General features: G+C 32.3%; 2 protein-coding genes and 1 pseudogene across 2 annotated transcripts; 1 reads left to right on the forward strand and 2 right to left on the reverse strand.

Moving 5' to 3' along the window:
- Window positions 1–9,891: 9,891 nt before the first annotated feature.
- LOC114372394 (neurofilament medium polypeptide-like) lies at window positions 9,892–13,249 on the forward strand. The gene is made up of 2 exons (XM_028329924.1): window positions 9,892–10,085; window positions 12,403–13,249. The coding sequence occupies exons 1-2, from the start codon at window positions 9,892–9,894 to the stop codon at window positions 13,247–13,249; spliced, it is 1,041 nt and encodes a 346-aa protein (XP_028185725.1).
- Window positions 13,250–13,903: 654 nt separating this feature from the next.
- On the reverse strand, window positions 13,904–18,494 carry LOC114372401 (annotated as a pseudogene).
- A 1,068-nt stretch (window positions 18,495–19,562) lies between these two features.
- On the reverse strand, window positions 19,563–22,690 carry LOC114385543 (ACT domain-containing protein ACR4-like). Its single transcript, XM_028345637.1, has 7 exons — window positions 22,337–22,690; window positions 22,189–22,234; window positions 21,978–22,092; window positions 21,801–21,868; window positions 20,650–21,249; window positions 20,303–20,407; window positions 19,563–20,212 (listed from the first exon to the last, which is right to left on the reverse strand). The coding sequence occupies exons 1-7, from the start codon at window positions 22,408–22,410 to the stop codon at window positions 19,868–19,870; spliced, it is 1,353 nt and encodes a 450-aa protein (XP_028201438.1). The 5' UTR covers window positions 22,411–22,690; the 3' UTR covers window positions 19,563–19,867.
- Window positions 22,691–24,679: the final 1,989 nt, after the last annotated feature.

Below are 24,679 nucleotides of genomic sequence, written 5' to 3' on the forward strand. Positions count from 1 at the left end.
TCTTCTCTTCTTATAATTATATTATTAAGAAATGTTAGATAAGAAGAAATGTGGTATTTAAAGAGGCATTATTAATCTTCTAAAACTAAACAATATGGGATTTAAGAATGTGGATGTAAGTTAGTTTAGTATTACTATTATTATTTTTATCCGTTAAAATTAAACATGCATGATATAAATGTATAATTAATTGAATTGAATCCTTTGATTAATATTATTATTTTCTTAGTATAAAAAGGAGGTGTGACGTGAGAAAATCAATACAAGAAGTTCATACTATGGGAGTATATCATTGTAGATTATTTTATTTTATATATTTATGAAATCCATCAAATATATGTAACTCTCTTTAAAAAAAAATATATGAAAACAAGATTGGTATTGAAGGTTAGACTTTAGAGACATACTTTTTCTGGGAAAAGTGGAATTAGGTAGGATGTTGTAGGCAGATCTAGAGAGCGGTGTGCGTCCTTGTTGTCGACCAACCACACTCCCTTTTTGTTTCTTCCTTCTGACATTACCCATTCGCTTATGTTTCTGCCTTTGCAATTTCCATCATCTGCCTTCCCAAAATCCCAAATACTATCACCACACTTCAGAGTTCAGACTCAACACATGCTTGCTTCATTCCACTTCGTTTCATCTCCATCATCCTTTCACTAATAATCATATTCTTAGAGTATTATTATAGTCTACTCCTAGATGTAAAATGATTGATTTATCATTTGCCGATTAAGTAAACGCCTACTTAAATCAAAATTATCTCAAGAAACATATATATAAACCAATACCAAAAATATAAGAGGTGTATTTTTTTATTAAAAAAGAAAATTATATATATATGCACGATTTAACCTTTGAAAGAAATTATCATATGGTCCAAAAAGAACATGATCTCAATCATTTTTTATGTAATAATGATTGAATTATATTCTTTTCATAAATTGAAAATCTTGTTATACATTACATAAAAAATGATCAAAACTATGAATAAGTAGTTACAGCAAAAAAGAAAAAGAAAAAGGATACGTAGTAATCCCAAGTCATGCAATAATTTTTCGCTATTTGTAGAGTTGTATGGCAACCGGTAAAACACACTTATAAATAATAATCTAAGGTATGTGGAAAGGAAATTATGTAGTATTTCTTTTGTTTTTTCTTTTTATTACATCAACCATACTATTTTCAGATTTTTCCTTGTTTGTCTCTCTTATTTATGTGAATTATTTTATAAATGTATTGCATGCATGTAATTTATGTGTGGAAGTAGAGTTATTATTATTTTGGGTTAAAAACTTAAAAAAATATGTATTAGATTAAAAAAGAAAAGAAAAATATACAAGTAGCAATAGCAATAGCATAGAGGGGGATGTTCACCTAAAGCAGTGACAAAGTGGCAGTTTTGGTGTTGAAAACACAACACATGAGGAAGGTAGGCGTGGGGTGGGTGTTCTTCAACCGCATGCTGAATCAGGCGGCGGAACCATACTGACGTGGCCTCACTTTAGGATGAGTTGTCGTTTTGGAATACTATGTGCATTGGAAATCACACTACTTACTTCACTCTCTCAACTCACCCCTTCATCTGCCATCACTCACACATTTCACCTTTTAACTTTTTCTCCTCTTAACTGTCATTAATCTAATTTTCTTAATTAAAAAATTAGATAGTAAACTATTACAAATAAAAAATATATTTAAGTCAAGAAAAAAATAGGCGGGTGAATATCTTTATTATCTAAATAAATTTATTAAACTCAAACTAGATGGTTGAGATTGAATAAAATTTATTTTCTTAGGTCCAAAATATATATAGTTTTCAAATACCAAGAGTTAATTAAAATAAACTCGGCCATACCTTATTAGTTTGTTTAGAAATGAAGTAAAGAGAAAAAAAAAGAAGAAGAAGAAGAAAGATATAACTAGGGAAGAAGTGGAGAATAAAAAGTTCGGATAGATTAATATAAGAAATAAATAACAAAATTAAAGAACTTCTCTGACCTAATAAGTTGGAGAATAATATTATGTCAAAATATTATGTCAAAATATATTTGAGAATAATATGTAAAAAAATTCTTAATCTCTGACCTAATAAGTTGGAGACATCCATAAACCATGATCTCCAACTACATGCTCACTCAAGTTTCATGGAGGCCAACCTCAAGTTCTATGTATATATAAGGCAAGATTGGAAAGGCACATGGAAGTTAATTTTCCAACACTGATATGGATTTGGTTCATCTCTCATGCTCAAACATTATTCCAGGATACTGGTCCCTCAACGATGGGCGCTCAAAGCAATAGTTATGCCATAAGTCTCCACATACAACACCCAATGCCATTTCAAATGAGTTCCAGGCAACAACTATATTTAGATTTAAGGATATTTTTAGGAAAAAAAACAAATTAAAAAGGGAGATATTCATCAAAATTGTATAATTAACATTATGGTTTAAAAGAGAGACTGAAATTTCATGAACAAAGACTATATAGTCTAATTCTTTACCATTTAGTTTTCTTTTTAATAAAGTTCTCTAATAGTTTGTGCACTACTAAAGGAACAAATCACATCCATCCCAATGTGTTTGTGTTTTAAGCCACTTTATTTTATTTATAAATTTTAACCAGATATGTTGTTCTTCAGAATTGGTGCAAAAATAGAGGACACATCATGTGAAATATGGAGACAATCATCTGAGTCGGTCTACAAGATTAAACACTTTTTTTTTATTTTGTAATTATTTTTTTATTTCCAATTTTTATTGTAATTTATGGTAACAAGATCGATCAAATATAAAATAACTTGAAGTTTGAATTTTAGAATTATTAACATTTGTTAATAATTTTTTTAAACGAAAAAAGGTCATATATGAAGATATCACGCATAATTTTTTTCTTTAAAGGTATAAAAAATTCCTCTAGGCCTAAGTTTGGACCGATCTCGCATTGCTTTAATGACACTATCTCAGAACACTAATGGGAAAGGAGGTTATGACAGAGAACATTCTAAATTTATAACAAAAGTCATAGACTTTTTCAACTCATTAATCCAACAAAAATCACAGGAAAATACTGAAAATATATAATATCAGTGGGCTGAAGGAATTTGTTTAAATGAAAAAATATAATTTGAATATATAAAAATATATTAAGAAATATTTTTTATTAATTTATAATTTATCATAAATAATTCATTGAAAATGATATTTTTAATATATTATGTGCATTTTTAACGAAGAAATAAAGTTTTTATCGGTTCATAATTTATTATAAGGAATTCATTGTAAATTATGTTTTTAAGATATTATATTTATTTATTATTAAAAATAATCATGTTAATTATTAATTTTTTTATGAGGTTATCATTAAAAAAACACATAAAAATATCATTATATATAAATTATAGTTTATTTAAGTAATTCATTAAACGTTTCCTCATAAACATTATATTTAATATTTATTAACATTTTAAAAAATAAAAATAGAAATAATTAACTTGGCTTTATAATCATTAAGACCTTGTTTGGTACAGATAAGAGAAATATGGTGATGAAAAAAAAAAGTAGAAATATGTGAAAGTAAAATAAAAATTATAAGTAATTGGTTGTAAGAAATAAAAAATAAAAAAAGACAGGAAAAAATCCAAGGATGCATTGAAATAGGTGAAAAATAATCGAGTAAGTCTCACCCTTTTTATTTTATTTTTATCTTATTTCTCCTCCTCAAAACACTCCTACTTATTTTCACCATTCCTCCTAATTCCTCAAAACTGTTTGGGTTATTTGGAAGAAAAATAAACTCTATTATGTTGAAAGAAAATAAAATAAAATTTGGAGGTGCTATTGGAACTAGTGAAGCTACATTCGTGGAAATGGCTAGCAGGCAAATTAATGAGTTTTCATATACACAATAATATCAGTGATGGATCCAGAAAATATTTTTAGTGGCAACAAAATATAATCTATTATTTTTTCAAACGAAAGATAGTATAAACTCTACTAAAAGAATATTAGAAAAATTAAAAAATAATAAAGGGAATAAAATTAGTACTATTTTTTTTTTATCTTTTTCAATTTTTTTACATTCATTTTTTTCAAAATAAGTTTTTAATGGAAACAACACCTATTTTTTTGTGAGAGTGAAAAAACCAAATTCTTGTGTGTTGAGAAGGTCTTATGAATAACAAATTAATGTGAGAACAATTGAATAGTGTGTTGCTGCACTGAATCAATATTGGATCAAACAGCGTCGGCATGCAGGGATATATGATTACGCACAAACGAAAGTAAGTTTGTGTACGTATTGGTTTGGGTTATTTACTAAACTGCATATTTATCTTTTTATGTATTTGGAAACACTGGTGGTTGTATTTTTGCATCTAGTTTTTCTTTGACGTTCCCAGTGTCAAAGACCAGATTTTTAATCAACGATATCTTAATTTGCGCTTTTTCAAAAAAATTGGCACATGATAAAACATTGAACTGCTTGGCTTATCTGCATTTATTTGTATAATTGAAATTGCCAGTTGGATGATCATAATTTTAGAAAATACTTGACTATTTTTTTATCATTGACTTGACTTGACTTGACTTTGAGTGACTTGGTTAATTTTTACTTTATTGAATTTTTTGTTAACGAACTTTAATTTATTGAAATTAAAAAAAAAAGTGAAATAGTCATTTGAGATATATCTACGTACGTAAGTTTTTCTTAGCCCGTACTCCTCCATGTGATTCACTGTTAATTTGATAAGGAATTAGAAACAAACAATAAAATTGCATTAACAAAATTGTGCAAAATTTTAAACTTTTTTTCTTCTTTGAATTGTTTTTTTTTTATAACTTGAACCATGCATACGACCCCTCTCACTAAAAAATAAAAATTCCATGCATACGACTTGTATCAACTCAATGTGTGATTCGCTTTATCGATGCATATAATAAAATTGTCATGGAACTCATCCAGCTCACAAAAGTCACGTGCATTAATTTTAATTGAAAAATATCTTTGTAGATGCGTTATAAAATGCCAAAATTGATGACGTGGAAAAACATGGAAATTTTATCTGGCATTCTTCTTCATTTCTGCAATACAATATTCATATAAAGGCATTTTTCTTGACCTCTGAAAGAATGATATAATATAGCTTACAATGGTGGTTTGATGAAGCCCAAGTGATCAATCAATACAACTGTAGATGGAAATTCTGTGCACAACTGCTCAATTTCAGAAATATATAGACCAATCCCCTGAAACCATTCGACTCAGTAATTATTAATTTCATTAACTTCATACATACAAAAAAATGTCCCATAACTGTCTAGAAGGGTAGCAATACCATAGGCCACAGACAAAGAATCTGACAACCTAAAGTTGTATTAATGGGAGGAGAAGAAACTCTACAAGATAGTTCTTTTATATATACAAGCAAATAAAAAAAAACACCTTCATACACCAGAAGCCCACTGGTATATTCAGTTCTCCGGCCCTTTGGAAAATTGCCTTCCCAACTTTATTTATCATCTGCAATGAGATCATTTCAGATATAACCCAGAAAAAAAAATAATTTGATTTGATAAACAGCTACAGCAAAACAAGAATTTTTGGTCACTGTGATGCAGGTTACATAGATGAAATGATGTCATTGTATTCTGTCCGAAACCACAATTTTGGTCCACTATAATGTATAAAGTTGTGCTCTAATAACTATTAGTGAAACATAGGCCCGAAGGAAAAAAAAATGGAATAAAAAGATTTATTTTGTATTTAAATTATATTATAAATAAATGACATATTAAAAATGTATCTCTTGAAGTATAAAAATTCTTCAATAGTATGAAGACTCTACGTGTATTCACGTCAAGATTGACCTCTATTTGTCAACAACCTTGACAGGTGGAAAAATACAAATAGAGGAGTGATATTGGGATCGTTTCAACCTGCCGTTCAAGGTTATTTATAGCACGCTAAGGATATCAAATCTCTTATCAAATCAAAATCATTATTGATAGTATCCTTTTTTAAGTTATATTATTTCTTGTTACCTTTTATTACTAACCATTTAGCTTAGCAATTAAAATTGAAATAATAATTGACCAAGTCAAACTTGTATCTAACCGTCTTTTCAACCTAAATTCCAAATATAAAATCATATATGTTTGTTTCTCTCCTTTCACCAAATCTTTCATATTATTTATATTTTCAGTGCTTGCAAAAATATAATAATATTCTACCTTTTTGAAATCAATTAATCATTTGATCATATTAAATTCTCTAATTTAATTAATCATCAAATATTAAAATAATTTCTTTAACAGAGATTAGAACATTCGTTTGTGTGTGACCCCATAAGTTTAATACTAAGTTAATAATATATTAATCAAATTAATATACTAATCAAGGTAGGCGTCTAGTAACACTCCTAAACGTCCGGATAGCATGAAGTAGCATTTTACTTTCAAGAACCATTAGAAGAGTAGTGTAATAATTTCTTCCATCTTTACAGCTCTGGGTTAACTCTAGAGTATGATATTACTGTCAAACCCTTGTGAGTTAACTCATAATGACTTAAGAAACTCATTTCTTCTTTCATTTAATTTTTTTGATCAGGATATAATTTTATTTATAGAGCTTAAACTTATTACCAAGAGTTGATGAATTCCTTCTTGATTAATCATTAATTCTACAAGTATTTAATCATATCCAATATCCATTCAACAAGTGCTTTAAAACATTAGGTGTCCAGAATTAAAATACAACAAATAACCTGTTAATTACTATGACAATCTCAGGTCAAAAAAAGCTATTATACCTCTTTTTGAGAATTTTTTATTGACAGTTTATGGTAAATTTTAAACATTAGAAAATTTCAATTGAGTCAGTTCAATGATCACATTAACATGTGACTCATCTATATATGCAAATTAATAAATGAGATCTATTAATATTTATCCAATAAATACTATTACATATATATTAATCTACCCAGATTATTGATACCCTATTTATAATAATCCTATGATCAAGAACAGTTTAGATTAAAATTAGAATAAACTTGTTTCTCATTATCATAATCTCTATTATAATAACACGTCTTTAATTTTAATCAAGGATATTATGAAATGGACCATGTAATCAAATAGTGAAATATGACAATGAAAATAAAATAATACTTTATTATTAAAATTAGAATTGATTACATGATGACTTAGATAGTGGACATACAAATTTATTCCCAACAAGGTCACCTATTACAACTAAGGAGGAAAATAAAATAGTTCAATTGTATCTCTTCAGCTTACACTGTGAATTCACACTAGAGAGATATGTGAAAAAGAAATGGGGTTGCCTACCTTTTCCCCAGGTGGCCACAATTCTGGGTTGAATCGAACAACACGATAACCATCCTAACAAACAAACACAAAACTCCAATTGCATTCTGAAAAAAAAAAAAGTTATCTTGATAAAAAGATATTATCCATTAAACCTTTAAGACAAGATCTTCAAACTACTTCAATCCATTTCCATTATCAGTTGGATTAGCAAGGCAACAACCAACAAATTCAGTCGGGGTATTTCTTCAAAGCATTGTCCAATGAACAAATTGACATATGAAATACCATATAATAAATTGAGACTTTATATGAACCTCTAACCTCCTTTGATACAGAAACCATAGATGAGTGAATGGATACAGTTGACAGACCAGGCTTTTTAAAAAAAACCATTCCTTACATACCTACTTCCTCCAACTGATATACTCTAGATCAGAATTATGGGGTAAGTATACTATGGATTAGAATTATGGGGAGTACCGAGAAGATCTACACCAGTGGACCACGAGCCATCACACAAAGGAACTTACACCACACTTTAACCCAAAACCTTAAGGCTTAGGTTTATGGGTCTTCTCCTCACTTATATGGTGCTCAACTTTTTCACTTTTGCCTGATGTGAGACTTCACCTCACACTTGTAACCCAACAATACTGCCTATTTTTTTCTACCAACGGAAAGCATTACAAAATAAAAAATATACATAAATATCTTTGTTGTCAGTTAAGTGATGACGTGTCTGTTAAATATTTGATAATACGGTTTATGATGGCTCAAAAAATCGCCCGCATTTGTTTCGAAATCAAATTTAAGTTTTTTGGTGGTTAAAAATCGTCCTAATCAATTAAAGTAAAAAATAAATAAATCAAACATGGAGAAGCCTCTTTCGAGACATCCAGTAGCCCTTCACCTACCTTCTTCTCCCTTCAACCTTCATCTGCCAAAACATATCTCAATTTTTTTTAAAAGAAACAAATATCAACCTTCGTTGAGGAACAACCTCTTCATGGACTTGATCTGTTTCCCCATCTCAAGTCATTGACAACCACAAACGACATCACAACAAAAGTCAAGCCATCACATGCAACACACAGGTTTATCATATCCACAAAACAATCAACAGATTCCTAAGCTTCACCTCTCTTAAGAAACCAAAACAGTGTCTTATTCCATGCAATAACATCAAACCATCATCATCATTATACATAAACAACTTTGTTACATAAGCTTTATGCTGCTTCAACTGCCATTCCAAAACATTCTGTTTACTTTTCACAAGTCGCGCGAGAGTATGAAGAGTGACGTCATTGGGACGAAGTCCAACTCGGTGAAACTCAGAGAAAAGAAGCAGCGCTTCATATTCGAGACATATGTCAACATAAGCTTTCATAATGACGCTCTAGAGAACAATGTCCCTCACACCATTCCATCCTACACAATGTGTGCCTCTTTAATTTGTCTAAATTTGGCATAAATGTTGACCAGAACACTGGTGACAAACACATCCTATAAGTTGATCATGACAGTGTTGCCTTAGAGGGACTTGGCGGCAGAGAAGGAGGCTAAGAGGAGGCACATTTTGAAGACAGGGGGCGAGAGTGTGGTGCATCGTAGAGACAAAGGAGTGGCGAAGGAGGCGAAAGAGGTGAAAGTCGTTGCGGGCTTTGCCGGTGTGGGCGGCATGGGCGGAGAGGATAGCGTTCCAAGTAATGAGGTCATGGTTTGTGTCGGGCGTTGTATCGAACATTTTATGGGCGGAGGAGATGTAGTTGCATTTGGAGTACATGGTGGTGAGCTTCCTCTCCGTTGTTGTTCTTCCTGGTGAGCTTTCTGTTGGGTAGGTTTTCCTCTCCACACTCCCTTCACTAACAAATCTTTTCTCAAATTTGGATTTTTCTTTGCATTATGTGCATGGTGTGTTTGGGATTGGGATAAGGTTTTGGTGAAGAGGCCTTGGAGGAAAGAGGGTGGGTTTCTAGAATCATTCGAGGAAGAAAGAGAAGAGGGCGGAAGAGAGAGGCCAAAAAGAAGGATGATACAGAAAAAAGAAATAAATTTATTTTAAATTTAATTTTGAAACAAATATCACACTGTTTGAGATTATCAAATATTTAATACACACATGATCACTTAATAGAATACACACATGATCACTTAATGGATGACTAAAAAAAAATTTAATTAGAAAATAGATGCGGAGAAAAAAAATAGAAAAAAAATTCCGGGAGATTAAAAAATTGATGACGTGGGGAAAGACAAAATCTCCATATGGTATTTTGAAACAAAGTTTGGGAGAACATATAAGAAGAATTGACACTTATGTAGAAAGAAAGCATAACTCAAGCCACGTCAGTAACTAGTTAATTTCTTGGCTTCTATTTCCTTCTCTTCTCCTAGTTCTCGAACTTTCATTCTCATCCCTCCTTCTATTATAAATCTCCTTGATTTTTTACCTTATTCTTCACGAACAAAAACAAATTCCTTAAAATTCCCAAAATTGACACGATCCGAATGATGCAAATGAAGAACACCCATTTGTACAGAAGCCGTTGGGGGCATGGTTGAGCCTGGCTACCACAAAGCACCCTCTAAGGTGGTTTCTATCCCTGTTCACTTCGTGGGTTTAAAGTGCACTGGAACCGAATTTGCCACAAAGATCCAGAGGGTGTTGAGAGATTTTCTGGTGAGGAACACCTTGAGGAAGATCGCTGCCATGAGGGTGGAGTTGGAGCGTGTAACATCCCATTTTTCGTAAACTAATTTTAAAAAAATTGTTATTTGTAAATAAATAGAGTTTTAAAAAAATGATGAGGTTTTTATAATTAAATAAATAAGAAGAAATAACTTTATTAATTAAAATAATGGTTTGAGAGAAAATAAATAATGTATTTTATTTATTCATTTTATAGGGAATAAAATAAAGTTTATTTTTATAAAATGATAAAAATAAATAAATAGAGTAAATGATAGGTTATGAGTACCATAACTATAAATAGAGACATGTGAGGTCAGTTTTCAGTTTCTATGCCTCATTTTTCCGTCAAGTTCGTTTTCTCTTTTTCCCTCCCAAAATCCTCTCTTTTTCCTGCAGACCACCAAACCTATCTCAGAAAAATGATGATCCTGGACTCGTTCACTGTTGGATCTGAAATTTAAGCACCATGTTTGCAACTCAATTTCGAGCATTCTCATCGTTGGGAATTGCGAAAAGATGTCGGGGCTGAGAGAAAAACCTTTTTTATCGCAACTTTTTATTTTCCCGTAGAAACCCAAAACTGTCTCCGTAAAACTACGATCCTGGATTCGTTAACCGTTGGGTTGTCATAAAATTTTAATATGTGGTTCGAGATTCAATTCCACACACCTTCACCATTGGGATTTGCAAAATAATATCCATGGAGAGAGGAAATAGAATCACACGAAGACATTACAAAATGGATGCTTCAATCCCTTCTCCTTTTGTCTAACACGTTTGGGAATCCTATCAGAGTAATCAGAGGAAAATCTTGAGGAATCTCTGAAAATTGCTAGAGATGCTGTTATCGCTTCCGGAACACATGTGAGTCCGCTTAGAGGTAAGGGATGAGTTTATTGCAATTGGGGATAAAATGAACATGTGTAGGGATTCTTAGGGGATTAATTTGGGATTTATTTTGGGATGTTTATTGAATTATAATTTTTCCTTTATGATTATAAATATAATATTGATATCCTGATGCAAATTGGTTGATAAAATAGAGTGCACTTAGTGTTTTCATTTTTTTTATATACCTATGATTTTGATATAACTATCTGAAAATATTTGAGGGGTTTTACTCCTTATGTTGTGATAAACCTTTTGTATAAATTGTTATATTGAGATTATGAAATGGTGATTCAAATTATGAGTATGTGTCAAATTGAACCTTTGATGAATGGTAAAATAAATGTGTATTGAGATGTGTGTATTGAGTTGTGAGCTATGAACTGTGCAATCACACAATTGTAAGTCCCTTTAAGAGCGACGAGTTAATACTAAGTCCCTTTAAGGGCGACGAGTTAATGCTAAGTCCCTTTAAGGACGAAAAGTTAATGCTAAGACCCTTAAAGGGCGACAAATTTAAACTATTTTGAAAACAATTGAGGAGTTGTGTGTTTTGTACAATTCATAGATAGAGTCTGTGTGCTAAAATGTTTTCTGGGTTGAACCTGAATCAGGAGAGAGATGCCCTAACGGACTCTTCGAAGTGTAGGCCTTGGGGGTAAATACACCCAGTTTGAGTGCTCCTTTAAGTCTATGTTGATCCCATATGGTAGGAGCATTCTCGCAAAACAACGTGACCCTGACTGGTCTCTCTATGATTTTACCTAGTGAGAGTGACCTGACATGCTAGTGTGTGGTTTGTCTTGTCATGTACTCCTAGGCGCCCTACGAGGTTTTTTACTAACATGGTACCACATTGCATATAGGATTGAGTCTTAGTGTATATGTTGCATAACACTTGTGTATTGATCGATATTGATTGACTTGGTGATATTGTGTTTGATCCTTGAGTACGTGAATGTTGCGAAAATGAATGAGATGTGTTGTGTTGTGATGTGATATTGAGCGACAAAATGATGAAATGACGTGAGCTATATTTAAGTAAGTTTTATTTTGTTTATATGATATCTATACCTACATGTTATCTTGTTTCTCTCCATTAGTTAGGAATGTGATAACTCACTCCTTGTGTGTTGTTTGTGTTTAGATCTTGTGATGATCTTGAACTTTGTGTTCGGGGGAGCAGATGACTAGGTGAATTGCTTTAAGGAACCTTGTGCTGAAGGACGTTGGGACACAATGCTCTGATAGGATGTGACATTGGGACATAAGTCTTTATATTAATTGCATGATGTTAGTCTATTTCATTTTACCTCACTGATTTAAAAAAACATTTTGTAAATTTTGATGGCCTTGTCTTGAACCAAATATATTTTTAATAAGTTATATTTGGTAATAGTAAAGTGAATGTGAATCTTTTACCCACGTGGATTTGTTTACCAATACATTTACATATTTTATTTATTTATGTATATGTCGGGGTAGAGGTGTCACAGAGCGGATTGAGAGCGAGGTTCGGGTGAAAGTGATGAAATTGAAGAGGGAACAAAGGGAGAGGATGAGGCTCTACGAGACCATCATGAACTTGCTTCTCAAGTTGGATTTTGTTAAGGTGTTGTTACACTACTCTGGCCTCAGAGAGTGCAGAAAGTCTCTCATCAACAAAGCTATTGCCCTTCAAGAATTTCTTGATCAAGTGACTATTCTCCATTTTGAAGAGAAGGAGGGTGAGTGTGTGGGAGAAGAGAATTGTTTGGTGGAGGAAGAGAAAAGTAGTGGAGTGGAAACTTTCAAGAGTGGGGAGGGTGAATGTGTTGGAGAAGATAATTGTTTGGTTAAGGAAGAGGAAGATGATGGAATAGAAACTTTGAGGAATGGGGAGGTAGAAAAGGAGAAGGGTAGGTGCATGGAAGAAGAAAGTATTGGGTTGGGAACAAGATTGGTAGAGGAAGAGGAGGGTGAAAATAGATGTGAGGAGCAAGAGGAAGAAGATGAGGAAATTGAAGCTTTGAATAATGAAGACGTGGAAGAGGAGGATAGTGAGGGAGGAAGGGGTTTTGTTGGGGAGAAATATTTGGTGAAAGAGAAGGATGGAGAAGGAAAGAAGAGGGAGTTGTTGTTGGAGAAGATGGTGGAGGATAACCAGAAGATGATGGAGATGATGGTGCAACTCTTTCAGAGGAATGAGATGCAGACTACACTTCTTGCATCTCTCAAACAAAGGGTGGAGCCGCTTGAGAGAGCCTTGGCTTGTGACAAGTTGAGGAGGAAAAAAAAGAGAAAGGATGATGCCAAAAATAAACAAAATCATCCTAAAAATGGCTTTATCTAACAGTCTAACTTGTGCCACCACTCAAAAGGATTCCTCCATCTTTGTGTGATTTTGGCTTCTACCACTCCAACTTGATTCACTTGTCCTGTCCAGATCTAGGTGCTCCAGTGCTCCTGAATATGACGCTGAGGTAGAGCAATAGATTTAAGGTACTTTGAGTTTTAATCAAGAGTTGTATTAATATTGATTGTAGTAAAGTTGTACACAGTCTCCAACAATTAAATTATGAGTAAATTGGTTTAGTGAAGTTTTGTCAAATTTCTCATTATATTCATTTTTCTACCTCTACAATCTACACTAACATTTCTTAAATTATTTGAAAAAGATTACACAAACATTCCCTGTATAAATTCCATGAATATCGTGTACTTTTATAAAGGAGGCTTTGTAAATGATATAAAAGGACTGTGTGCAATCTCGAAAAATCATAGGTGTCTGTAAGTTAGTCTTAATTATCAGCAACAAATGATTTATTTCCGCACAAAAGAACCAAATTAACCTCCATTTCAAGAGAAGACAACAATATTTACTAGGTGAATTATGACTCTACTCCACATTCTTACTCTTTTTTTTTTTTCTTTTCAGTGAGATTTTTTTAGAAAGAAAAAAGTTGTAAACATGCTATGTCACCGTGTTACCAAAAACAAGAAGAGCTCAGTAAGACAACTAAAAAGCATCTTCAGTGCTGCCACAATTGTAATTTATATTCAAGTATTCAACATCTAATTTCCCCTACAATAGCTAAAAACTTTTTATACAACTCAAACAGCATCCCCACTCTCAACTCTTGACCGGAGTCAATTGGTTTTGGAACATTTGTGTAGCTGTCCTCCCCATGATTCACTCTAAATCTGCTAAAGGCAAAGAGATCTCTTTGGCAATAAGATGCATTGCTTCTTTGGCTCCTTTGTAACCACATTCAGCAACAACAAATGGAAAATCGCTGTAGCAGCACGGTTGGAAAAGAAGGGGGCAAAAAGTTGATTTGGTTGTTTATGGATAAGATTCTCTTACCCCTTTCCCTATTCTACTGTTTCCTCACAAAGTTGAGTTCTATCTTAGCTGAACACATGTATGATTGGAAGTTACCTGCCCCACATCACACGGTTAGCACCAAAGTGAGAGACAACTTGGGATAAGAGAGGAGACAAATCCAGATAAGGAAACTGTGCTCTTGACACTCTGAAAAGGGCACTAAATTTCAAATGTACCTGTCCAAAAAAATCAAAATTTAGTACCACATGCTGGAGGTTTCAATAATTAAGGAAACAAAGACTAACAGTTATTTTCATAAAGGACTTCAGAAAGTTAAACGGATTTAGATAATTATATCAATATCTCAAATTTAATATGTTGTGAATTTACATCTTTTTTCATTTTACTAGTTTTATTAACAAGATAATACTTCAGTTGATGTCTGGTATTAGCAAAAAAAGAATAAGCATCTACAGGAGTTACAAATTTGTGAATTTTATGTCTGCTGTCTGATTTAAAAAAAGGATCAGCGGTATAGCAAAAATGTAATTAATGAAACTTTTATGCATGCTTTGCTTCCTTGAAGTTTTGTTCATGAGGAAAGAATCAAACTCTTGTGGGAATCTAGACAGATTTAAAAGTTGAGAAAAGACAAGACCGTCTTCATCATTTCTGCAACACAATATTCATACAAAGGAACATATCTGGGCCTCTGAGATGATTTTTATACAGAAGATATGGCTTACATTGGTGGTTTGCAAAAGCCCAAGTGATCAAGCAATACAACTGTTGATGGGAATTCTGTGCACAATTGCTCAATTTCAGAAATATGCAGATCAAGCCCCTGAAATTATTCAACTCATTCATTCTTAATTTTGTCAACTTGATATAAAAATGTGTCCCAACAACTGCATAGAAGGGTAGTAATACCATAAGCCACAAGTAGGAATGTCATGGCAACTAAAATTGTCTTACTGGGAGGGGAAGAAGCTTTCAAGATAGTTCTTCTATATATGCAATAAAAGGAAAGGAAGTAAAAACACCTTCATACACATGAAGCCCACTGGCACATTGAGTTCTCCAGCCCTTTGGAAAATTTCCTTCCCAACTTTATTTGTCATCTGCAAGAATAAAACAGAAATAAACAGCCCTAGTAACAAAAATTTTCTGAAATCCAGTATTATTCAAATCTTGTGTTTCTTGCCAAACATATTTATAGCCTTTATTTTGGATATCCTGTTTAATCATCCATAGACCCTGTCAATAATATAATTGTGATTTACTTCAAAAGGTCCGCTGAAAACCTAAGGGTCTTCCCTTGCTTGATATCCTTCCATCTGCCCTTAATCACAAGAAATTAAAATAACAAGTTCCATTCTCTCAGCCCAACAATTAAGTCAGTCCTATAAACTTTCCTCCTAGTATATAATACTGGCTGGTGGATACAATTACCAGTTCACCACTGAATATTCAATGCACATTTGGGGAAGGAAGGCTTCCTTATTGATTACTACCTTCTCCACTAATCACTGATATAGAAAAATAAGGGGGAAAAAAGAATGACTCAATTTTGTATCTTCACCCTAAATCATGAACAGACAAGACAAATGTGTGGGAAAGAAAGGGGTTGCCTACCTTTTCCCTGGGCGGCCACAAATATGGGTTGAATCGAACAGCACGATAACCATCCTAACACAGATAAAAAGAAAATTTCAATTGCTTTCTAATAAAATAATCTATCTTGATAAAAAAGAATAATCCATTAAACCTTCAAAACAAGATCTTCAAACTGCTTAAGCCCACTTCCATCATCTGCTGGATTAGTAAGACAACAACCAACAAATTTGGTCGGGTATTTCTTCAAAATGCTGTCCAATAAACGAATTGACATGAGTAATAAACCATATAATAACACTATAAAAATTAAAAGAACCCATTCATGGAAGATGTGATGACTATAGTGAACTCCAATTAAGTCCAAGTGAAAGTTTTTCCTCTAATATATGGCCATCCAACTCACAGTGCAACAAATATTATGATAACAACTAACAAATCAAATAAAGCTAATAACAACAACAATAATCTTATCTCACTAGTATGGTTGGTTACATGGACCAGGCAATTCATTATAAGATCCCTTTCAATAATTTCCTCCAATTTTCTGCAATCAGATAAAGCATAGCTAAGCACATATCACATTCTCACATATGGTTGTTATTCACCTGCATCTGAAAAATCCAAGATTACAAAAGGAATATATATATATATATATATATATATATATATATATATATATATATATATATATATATATATATATTTACTAAAGAGGAAGACTCCTTAAAATGCACACACATGTGCAAACACACAAGCACAAATAAACAAAGAGGACTCCTTTCTTCAAGTAATTAAGCAAATAGAATAAAAATGATGGCTAGTATGAAGCCATTATTCTGGATATATAGGATCAGTATGTGGAGATCCAATGAGAAAAAATTCCAATTGTCAAGACTTTGGGATTAGACTTTCCTAAGTTTCCTTTGCTATCAGGTATTGTATTTCCTATTAAAACTGCTTTTCATAAAATTATGACAAATAAAACTATTCCTCCATGCCAAACAAAATGCAGTCTTTTTCCCATTTCAAGTAAACCAGAACACTGCTTGAATCAAAATGTGGTCATCACAGCCCAGAAAGTTCATGTTAACCTTATCTTTGATGGATCATTAAGGCACAAGCATGTCTTGTTAAGTTCTCCACATTAGTAAATAAAAACTTTGATACATGCAACAGACATTTCTTTACATTTGCAAAAAAAAAATTAAGTGTGCCAATCTCCTATATACTTCGACAAAATTATATGAGCCTCTAACCTCTTTTAGTACAGAAACAGTGAACAGAATTCCAAAAATGAATGAATAGACACACTTGACAGATCCAGCTTTTAAATCATTGCATCCTGTGTTTATGTAATTTCACACGGTCCACAGTTTATATAGTTTAATTTTCCAAGGATTTTGGAGATCTTTTCTTCCTTTTTGCTATTACAAAAGGGAAGTTCTCTATTTTTACATAAAGGTCCTTTTTGTAACAGAATGTCCAATCCTATCAAGCATTGCGATTATTGTGTTGTTAAACCGCAAAACCTCTCCCTATCCTTCTCTCTGTACCCTATCCTCTTCCTTCTGTAGCAATTCCAGCTTTGTAAAACACTTGAAATGCTGAGATCATATTGCCAGTAGATATTCCATTCATACAAACTATCATTTCAGTATTGTTTGACATAAAAGTGCTGAATAACTGAGCTCTTACATCAAATGTGTAGAAAAATTGTTGAACATACGTTGTGACATAACACTATGATCAAATTTATGATTAATTGGCTGCACACTGAGTGCACCATCTACTCCTGCCTCCTCCATACACTGGGAAAAGTGAGCATCAGCATCAATGATACATACACAAAACAAAAATCTAATCACAATCAGTTTCCATGCAATTAGCCTCAGGCCATTAGGATTTGTAAGAGACAGCAGATAGGGAAACTGCACCAAACTCTAAATGAATTATTCAAGATTTGCAGGAAATACAAGAATAAGGCATCTACATACTGTTTACACAAAATATTCAAAAAGTATATACACTATTGCTAAGTTACTGACCAAGGGCATAATCATAGGTAGAGAGATAATAAACTAAATGCATACCTAGAGCAAAAACTCGGCATTTCCTGGAAGTAGGTTCTTGTCCAGGAGAATAAGGGAATCTACCAGCCTTCATTTCCCCCCCAAAAAAAAATGTTAATATTTACTATATAAACAACCTAACGAAAACAAAAGTGCAAAATCATTATTTTGCACACAAGTCTCTGCATAGGATTATGCAAAATAGTTTTTAACTTGATGAATTAAAAGTAAAGTTAATGATTAATAAATATGTATGAACTTTTTTAATAACTATAAACTAAAGTATTGTTATTTATATATAAAATAAACACAAACAGTGGTAATGATATTAAAGTTAATAATACACAAATAAAAAAAGGTGAAGAAGTGGAGTATGTTTTCTGTTACCTCTCGAGGTGAAGCCTACACGTGGAGATGGGAATCAATTAGTACTTTGAAGGTTGCACTGAAGGCCATGTTTCTAACTGTGGCAGCAACACTTCTGATTCTGAACCTAAACCTGGGTTTCCCCGAATAGCTCGGACCAACATCAGAAACAACAGTACTCAGCCTCAGCGCCATTTCATGCATGTCAAGGATAAGTTACTTGGCATGGAATTTCTTCATTTTTATTGCTTATAATTATGTGGAAGTAAATTATCTTTTCTTACTTTATAGAAAAATTATCTTTTTACTTTATTATTATTTTTTTATTTATTGAAAATATTTAAATGTAAAAAAATGATTTTTTTTTTAATTTTTAGAAAAATGATAAATAAAATTTCTAATATTTTAAAACAGTGGGAATATATTTATTAGTTCATGATTGATGTATCAAACTTTTGTTTTTTCATCTACAATGCGCAACTTCTAAGATTTTGCCTCGTCTCATGAGGGGAGAATCATGTGTATTTTGATGCATGATCTTTTGTTATATCAAAAGAAAATGTTAGTAATATATTATTTAATACAATTTTTTAAATATTTATTTTATTATTAGTTAAATATTTCTTTTGTTATAAAACTAAGTAATTTTGTTTCTCATTTAATAAGTCTTTTAATTTGCTCAACAATTTTGTTATTTTGAATAAATTATAAATAAAAAATGTATAAAAAGAAAATATAGTAGAAATGGTCTCATTTAATGATATTATTTTTCTTAATTTAAAAGTAGAATCCATCGGAACAAGCAGTAATTTCGATAAATTTCAATAGGCAGAAGAGCGTAAGGAAAAGTCTCATTAGCATTCCTAGTAAATGTTATGCCCTTGGACGTTCAGAACTTTTGTAAATTGCAGCTATATTGAGAAGCCAAATTTACATTGATATTTGTACTTTTTTTTCCCATTTGCGATGGGTTTGTGTCAAAATCAAACAAGCTGTAAATGTTACAAAAGTAACAAAAATGTGCATAAATATCTAGAGTGATGTATATGCAAAGGATTTTTGAGCTTAGAAATGCTTGATGGGCATCGTTCATAACTCAACCTATATATAATCTGTCTCTGGATTACATGTCAGAGCTATAAGGTAAAATGAGTGATTGTAGTTGAACCTGCACAGTTTTCCACACGCGTTTGCCAAAAAAGAAAAGTGTAGTCTTCCTTCCCTCTTGAACCAGCGTGTGGTGCCTATAAGAATTAAGAAAAGGTTTGTGCTTGAGACTAGAAGAATGTAACAAAGGCATATTAATATACAATTCACCAAGAAGCATGCCAAGATCAAACTCTACAGTCTCACATCTAATTACAGTCTCAGGAGAATGTAACAAAGGCATATTAATATACAATTCACTTAGAAACATGCCTATATCAAACTCTAGGATCTGACATCTAATTACAACTTACACCAAATCTAGAAAGATCTACCATAAAGCATTGCAATGGGATTCAAAGCAGACTAACTAGGCTAAACTAAGATCTACTGTTTACAAATTAGAGCATTACATATAGCTCCTAATTATGGAAATACTCTAGGTTCAAGAATAAGACTTCATCAGGCCCAAGTTGTAGAGAAATTTCTCAGAGCTTGACCGAAAGAGATTAGACAAAGAGAATTTTCCACTCTCTTGGGGTGGAGGTTTTGAGCAGACATCATCTTTTACATGCAGTATAGTCAAGCCAATCTCTTTTCGAACTGCTTCAATTGTTTCACTATTAACTGGATTTCCAGATACATCAGTCACATAGAAAACATTCATGGCTTGGGTGCCCCTGGTTGTAACTTCAGCACGGTTGACTGAAAGACCATTTTCTCTAAAGATGCGAGTTACATCAGACAGAAGGCCAACCCTGTCTTCCCCACATAGTTCTAGCTTTATGCCCTACAATATCAAATGCAAAATAATAGTATCACTTATAAATATTTTTTAAGAATGGTGAATTAGCATCCAAATCATGTGAGGTAGTAATACCTCAGAAGTTCGTCTCCTAATAGCAGCCTCCAAACAATGAATCACTCTTTGCCTTTCTGCTTCAGAACTGATAGGACTTCCATCCACATGCCTTATATAATATTCCTGTAAAAGAATGCAAAAACATATATATATATATATATATATATATGTATGTATGTATATTAGTGAAGTTTAATGGTATAGTTAGTACCTTGGGTGATGAATTTCAATAGCAACCACATAGAAAGGAGTTGTACAAATAGGGTTTTGATTTTCCTCAAGTAATATGACTTGACGTGTAATGTAACCAAGTATGATGTACAAGTACTAATTGAATGTCAATTCCAAGAACATCAACAACAAACCTGATATGCCTCTGGTCCTTCAGCAATGACAGTTCCATGGTACACAACATACTGCATATCTGTGAGTGTACACACGGTATCAAACAGTAACTTTGGTCTGTCTGGACACCTCAAGTTCACAACAGTGTATCCCTTATCTATGCAATCATCAACAGTTACAAGGAGCTTATTCCTGTCACTTGTTGACCCAGAATCCCCATCATCTACGTCATAATCGCGGTCAGCGTACATCAATTGATGCAGCCTCCTATCCTTGTGAGTAGAACCAACAGAAACAGCAGTGTTGGCGCTCTTCTTATCTATGTCTCCTTTCAGCACATACAGTAGAAGCTGCTTAATCTTGGCAAGGCGATCCGGATCGTCGATGGACAATCCCGTCGCCTCATCTGTGATGTAAACAACAGATGCCATTCTTGAATTGTGGGTCCAGACTTCTGCTGCTACCACATTGCATTTGAGGTCTGCAAGAACAGCAAACACTTCCGAGAGCAATCCTGGCCTGTCTCTTCCAGTTAATTCAATGGTTGTATGTTCTGCTTCAGCTTGAACCCCAACAGACCTTCTCAAGGATCGAAAACTAGAGGCTCTTGGACCCAGTGACTGAAACAAGAAAAAAGAATTATCAGCATGAATTGAGTAATTCAGATGGATCCATAGACAGTAATGACAAGCAAGAGTAAAATTGCTGATTCAAGTTTCAAAATGAAAACAAACTAGTCCTTCTTGTTTTGTCTGGTTCTTTTTCAAACTAATTGTTAATTTGATTTGTTGAAAAGAAAGATCATTAAACAGAGTCATGCTTTATTTCCTTTCTTGGAGTTATATGCAGACCAAACAATCACCAACCAACTACTCCTCTTCCCTTTGTTTTCCATCTCCTATTCCATTCAAAGATAACGACCAATAGTTGAATAGCAGATATTCAAGGTCATGAATTCACACAACTCTAAGCTGAAAATTGAAAAATTGAGCAGCATAAAGGCATAAAGAAACCATGATAACTCATAATTGAATGTTGTTATTAGGGGGATAAAAAGAAAAATATCAAATAAACATCATCCTAATTTCAATGCCAAATTATACAGGAAATGAACAAGCATAAAAATTGTCAAAGTAAAAATGGTCTGAGATTGGTTTTGCAGATCTACTACCTGTTGAATGCGGTCAGCTACATCATCTTGCATAAACTTTTTCCCATTTGGATCCGTGACATGAAAAACTGGCCAGTGAGCAAAAACCACATGAAACAAGATTACACAAGAACAGAAAACACAATTCACAAAAGCCATGGTAGAAGGAAAATTGACAAGTGTGAAGGGGAACCGTACCATCCATGAACCATTCTCCATCAGAGGAAATATAAGCTCTTCTAACACTGAGATTCATATCAGTAAGAACCTGAACCACCTCCAACAAGCTCCCACGCTTGTTCGCGCTATCAACCTGCAACAACACACAAGGAAAATTGGTCACACAAAAGAGAAAAGGACCCTTTAGCAATGCAGAAAAGACAAGGCCAATGAAAGGTGAATTTGGAACCTTTATCACAGTGTCTGTTCTGCTTGAAATGTTATCCACAGCAACTCTGCAAAAAAACATAACATGAAGCAAACTATTCAGCAGAATAAAAAAACACAACATTAGAAAGAAGGAAGAAGAAAAATGGTTGGAAAGTTGAGAGCTTGACCTGGGGGGGTTCATTCGAATGACAAGCTTCTCAAATTCATCATGGAGAGGGAGAGGAGAGTACCAACAATCCATTGGGGGGGGGGGGGGGGGGGGGGGGGGGGGGGGTGGTGTGGTGTGGTGGGAAACAGAACAGAACAGAGTAATGGAGAGTTTATGGTGTGTTTGGATAAAGGAGAGTGAGTGTGTGTTGTGTTATGTGTATGATTTGATTTGTGTGTTGGACTTTCGTTGTACTACCTTCGGAATTGGGATGTGTGTTGTGTTGGGGCTTTGGAATGTGGTCGGGTGATGGATTGGTGGGATGGCTCCTAAGATGGACCAAGAGTTCCCCAACGACACACCACAACACACCCCATCGATTTTACACTCATCAATAAAAAGGGCTTCTTTTTGTTTTTGTTTTTTCATGGGGTTAAATAATGTATTTATTATCTCAATTGATGATCAATAAATTTCTAATTACTTGCCAAAGATGTCTGTCCAAAAAATAACTTTGGCTTTCCTATGGTAACTATAACAACTCTACCTTAGCAGGGAATATCAAATGTTATTTGGGTCGAAATTTTATATATAAAAAGGTATAATTATGTTTTTAGTTTTTGAAATTTAGAATAAATTTAAAAAATATTTATGTCTTTACAATTTAAAAAATCCCATTTATATTAACAAAAATGGTGAAGAAATGACGATGTAACGTTATCACTTTAGGGATTAAAAATATTTTTTTTATTTAGTGAACTAAATATAGATTTATCTGAATTTCAGAAATTAAAAATATAATTAAGCCAAAAAAGTATTACTCATTTAAAAACAATATTTCATCAAATTAATTTTTTTCAAGTTAATTCATACACGTAATTAGACATTTAAAACATTTATGCCATTAGTTTAAAATTTTGCATTTTATATTTGATTAAATTGAGAAAGGGTGTGACTTTTGTGACTTTTATATATATATATATATAATTCGTCTAAAGTGATAAATTTATTAGTCTTGTACATCAATCTCTTTTCAATTATTTCACAACAACTAGGAAAATCAATTAATAATATTAAAAAAATACAAGGAATTAATGCCCTGCATTTATCACTTTTTGATCAAAAAAATTATTAAGTAATTAAGGAAAATTTTATAAACAAAATAATACAGTAAACAATTTGGCGGAGGTCTAATAAAAAAGACTGAAGTCAAATTCCTAAAAAGTCTTTGTAAAAAGGACCAACGACGGTATTTTTTATTTTTTAAAAAGGAGTAATTACAGTTGTCGATTAAAAAATTAATAATTAAAAACTTTATGAAAAATAATAATTCAAATTTTAGCAGTTTTATAATTTATGCATATGAATTTAATTAGAATATATTAATAGTATTAAAAAAAGATATACTGTACGTAATCTAATAATTACTTTAAAAAATATTTCTAAACTGATTTTTTATTAATTGACTGCATAATTTTTTTAGAAAAGTGCATAAAAACTAAACATACACATATATCCGTATATTTTACCACGATTTCAATAAGTCATTTTATAATTAACGGTTATAAATGTTATATTTCATCTTAAAATCAATTGGTCAATAGATATATGTTGTTCAACAGATATATAAGCTGCACTTTAAAGACTATGCTCCAAAAATTGAGATAGTCAATGTAAGAGTTGAATATTTCTCAATAATAAAATTATCATTTTATTATAATGCTGTGGTGTTAAAGAGACTAGAGTGTTTTAGGTTTTAATTTGTTGAGAAACATGAAAAATAAAAATAGCGTTATGCGCGCGGTTGGTGGTGACTAGTGGCGACTGGTGAAACGTAAGAACCGCTTAGGAAATGAGCTGGCATGTGTTAGTGTTGAATGAATAAACCGCTTAAGAATGAGTTGGCATCCATCGTGACTTAACAACGTACTACTACTATTTACTATGTTTATGTTGTGTCGAATTATAAATCCATCAAAGCTCTTTTTCTTCTTAAGTCAAACCTTCTTTTAGGAGTCTTATTCATTCATGATTGAGATTGGTTCAGGATTAGTTTGCTTCCCTCCTACTTCATTTCTCCCTAATTAAAATCTCACGTGAAAATCATATCATAAATTAATTAATTAATTGATATGAAATTATTTACATTTAATTAGATATGTATCTACATTAAATATTTTAAAAAAGAATTTTATTTTTTATAATTATTTTATTATAAATTATTATTTATGACTAATTTAAGTTTATTAACTTCTTTTAAAAATATTTTAAAAATAATATCTGATTGAATGATAATATAAATTTATTTTATATCATTAAACTCACATTATCATAAGTAACAAAAGTTTTCTTTCAATTTACA

The sequence above is a fragment of the Glycine soja genome, chromosome 2, assembly GCF_004193775.1.
Source record: "Glycine soja cultivar W05 chromosome 2, ASM419377v2, whole genome shotgun sequence".
NCBI lineage: Eukaryota > Viridiplantae > Streptophyta > Magnoliopsida > Fabales > Fabaceae > Glycine > Glycine soja.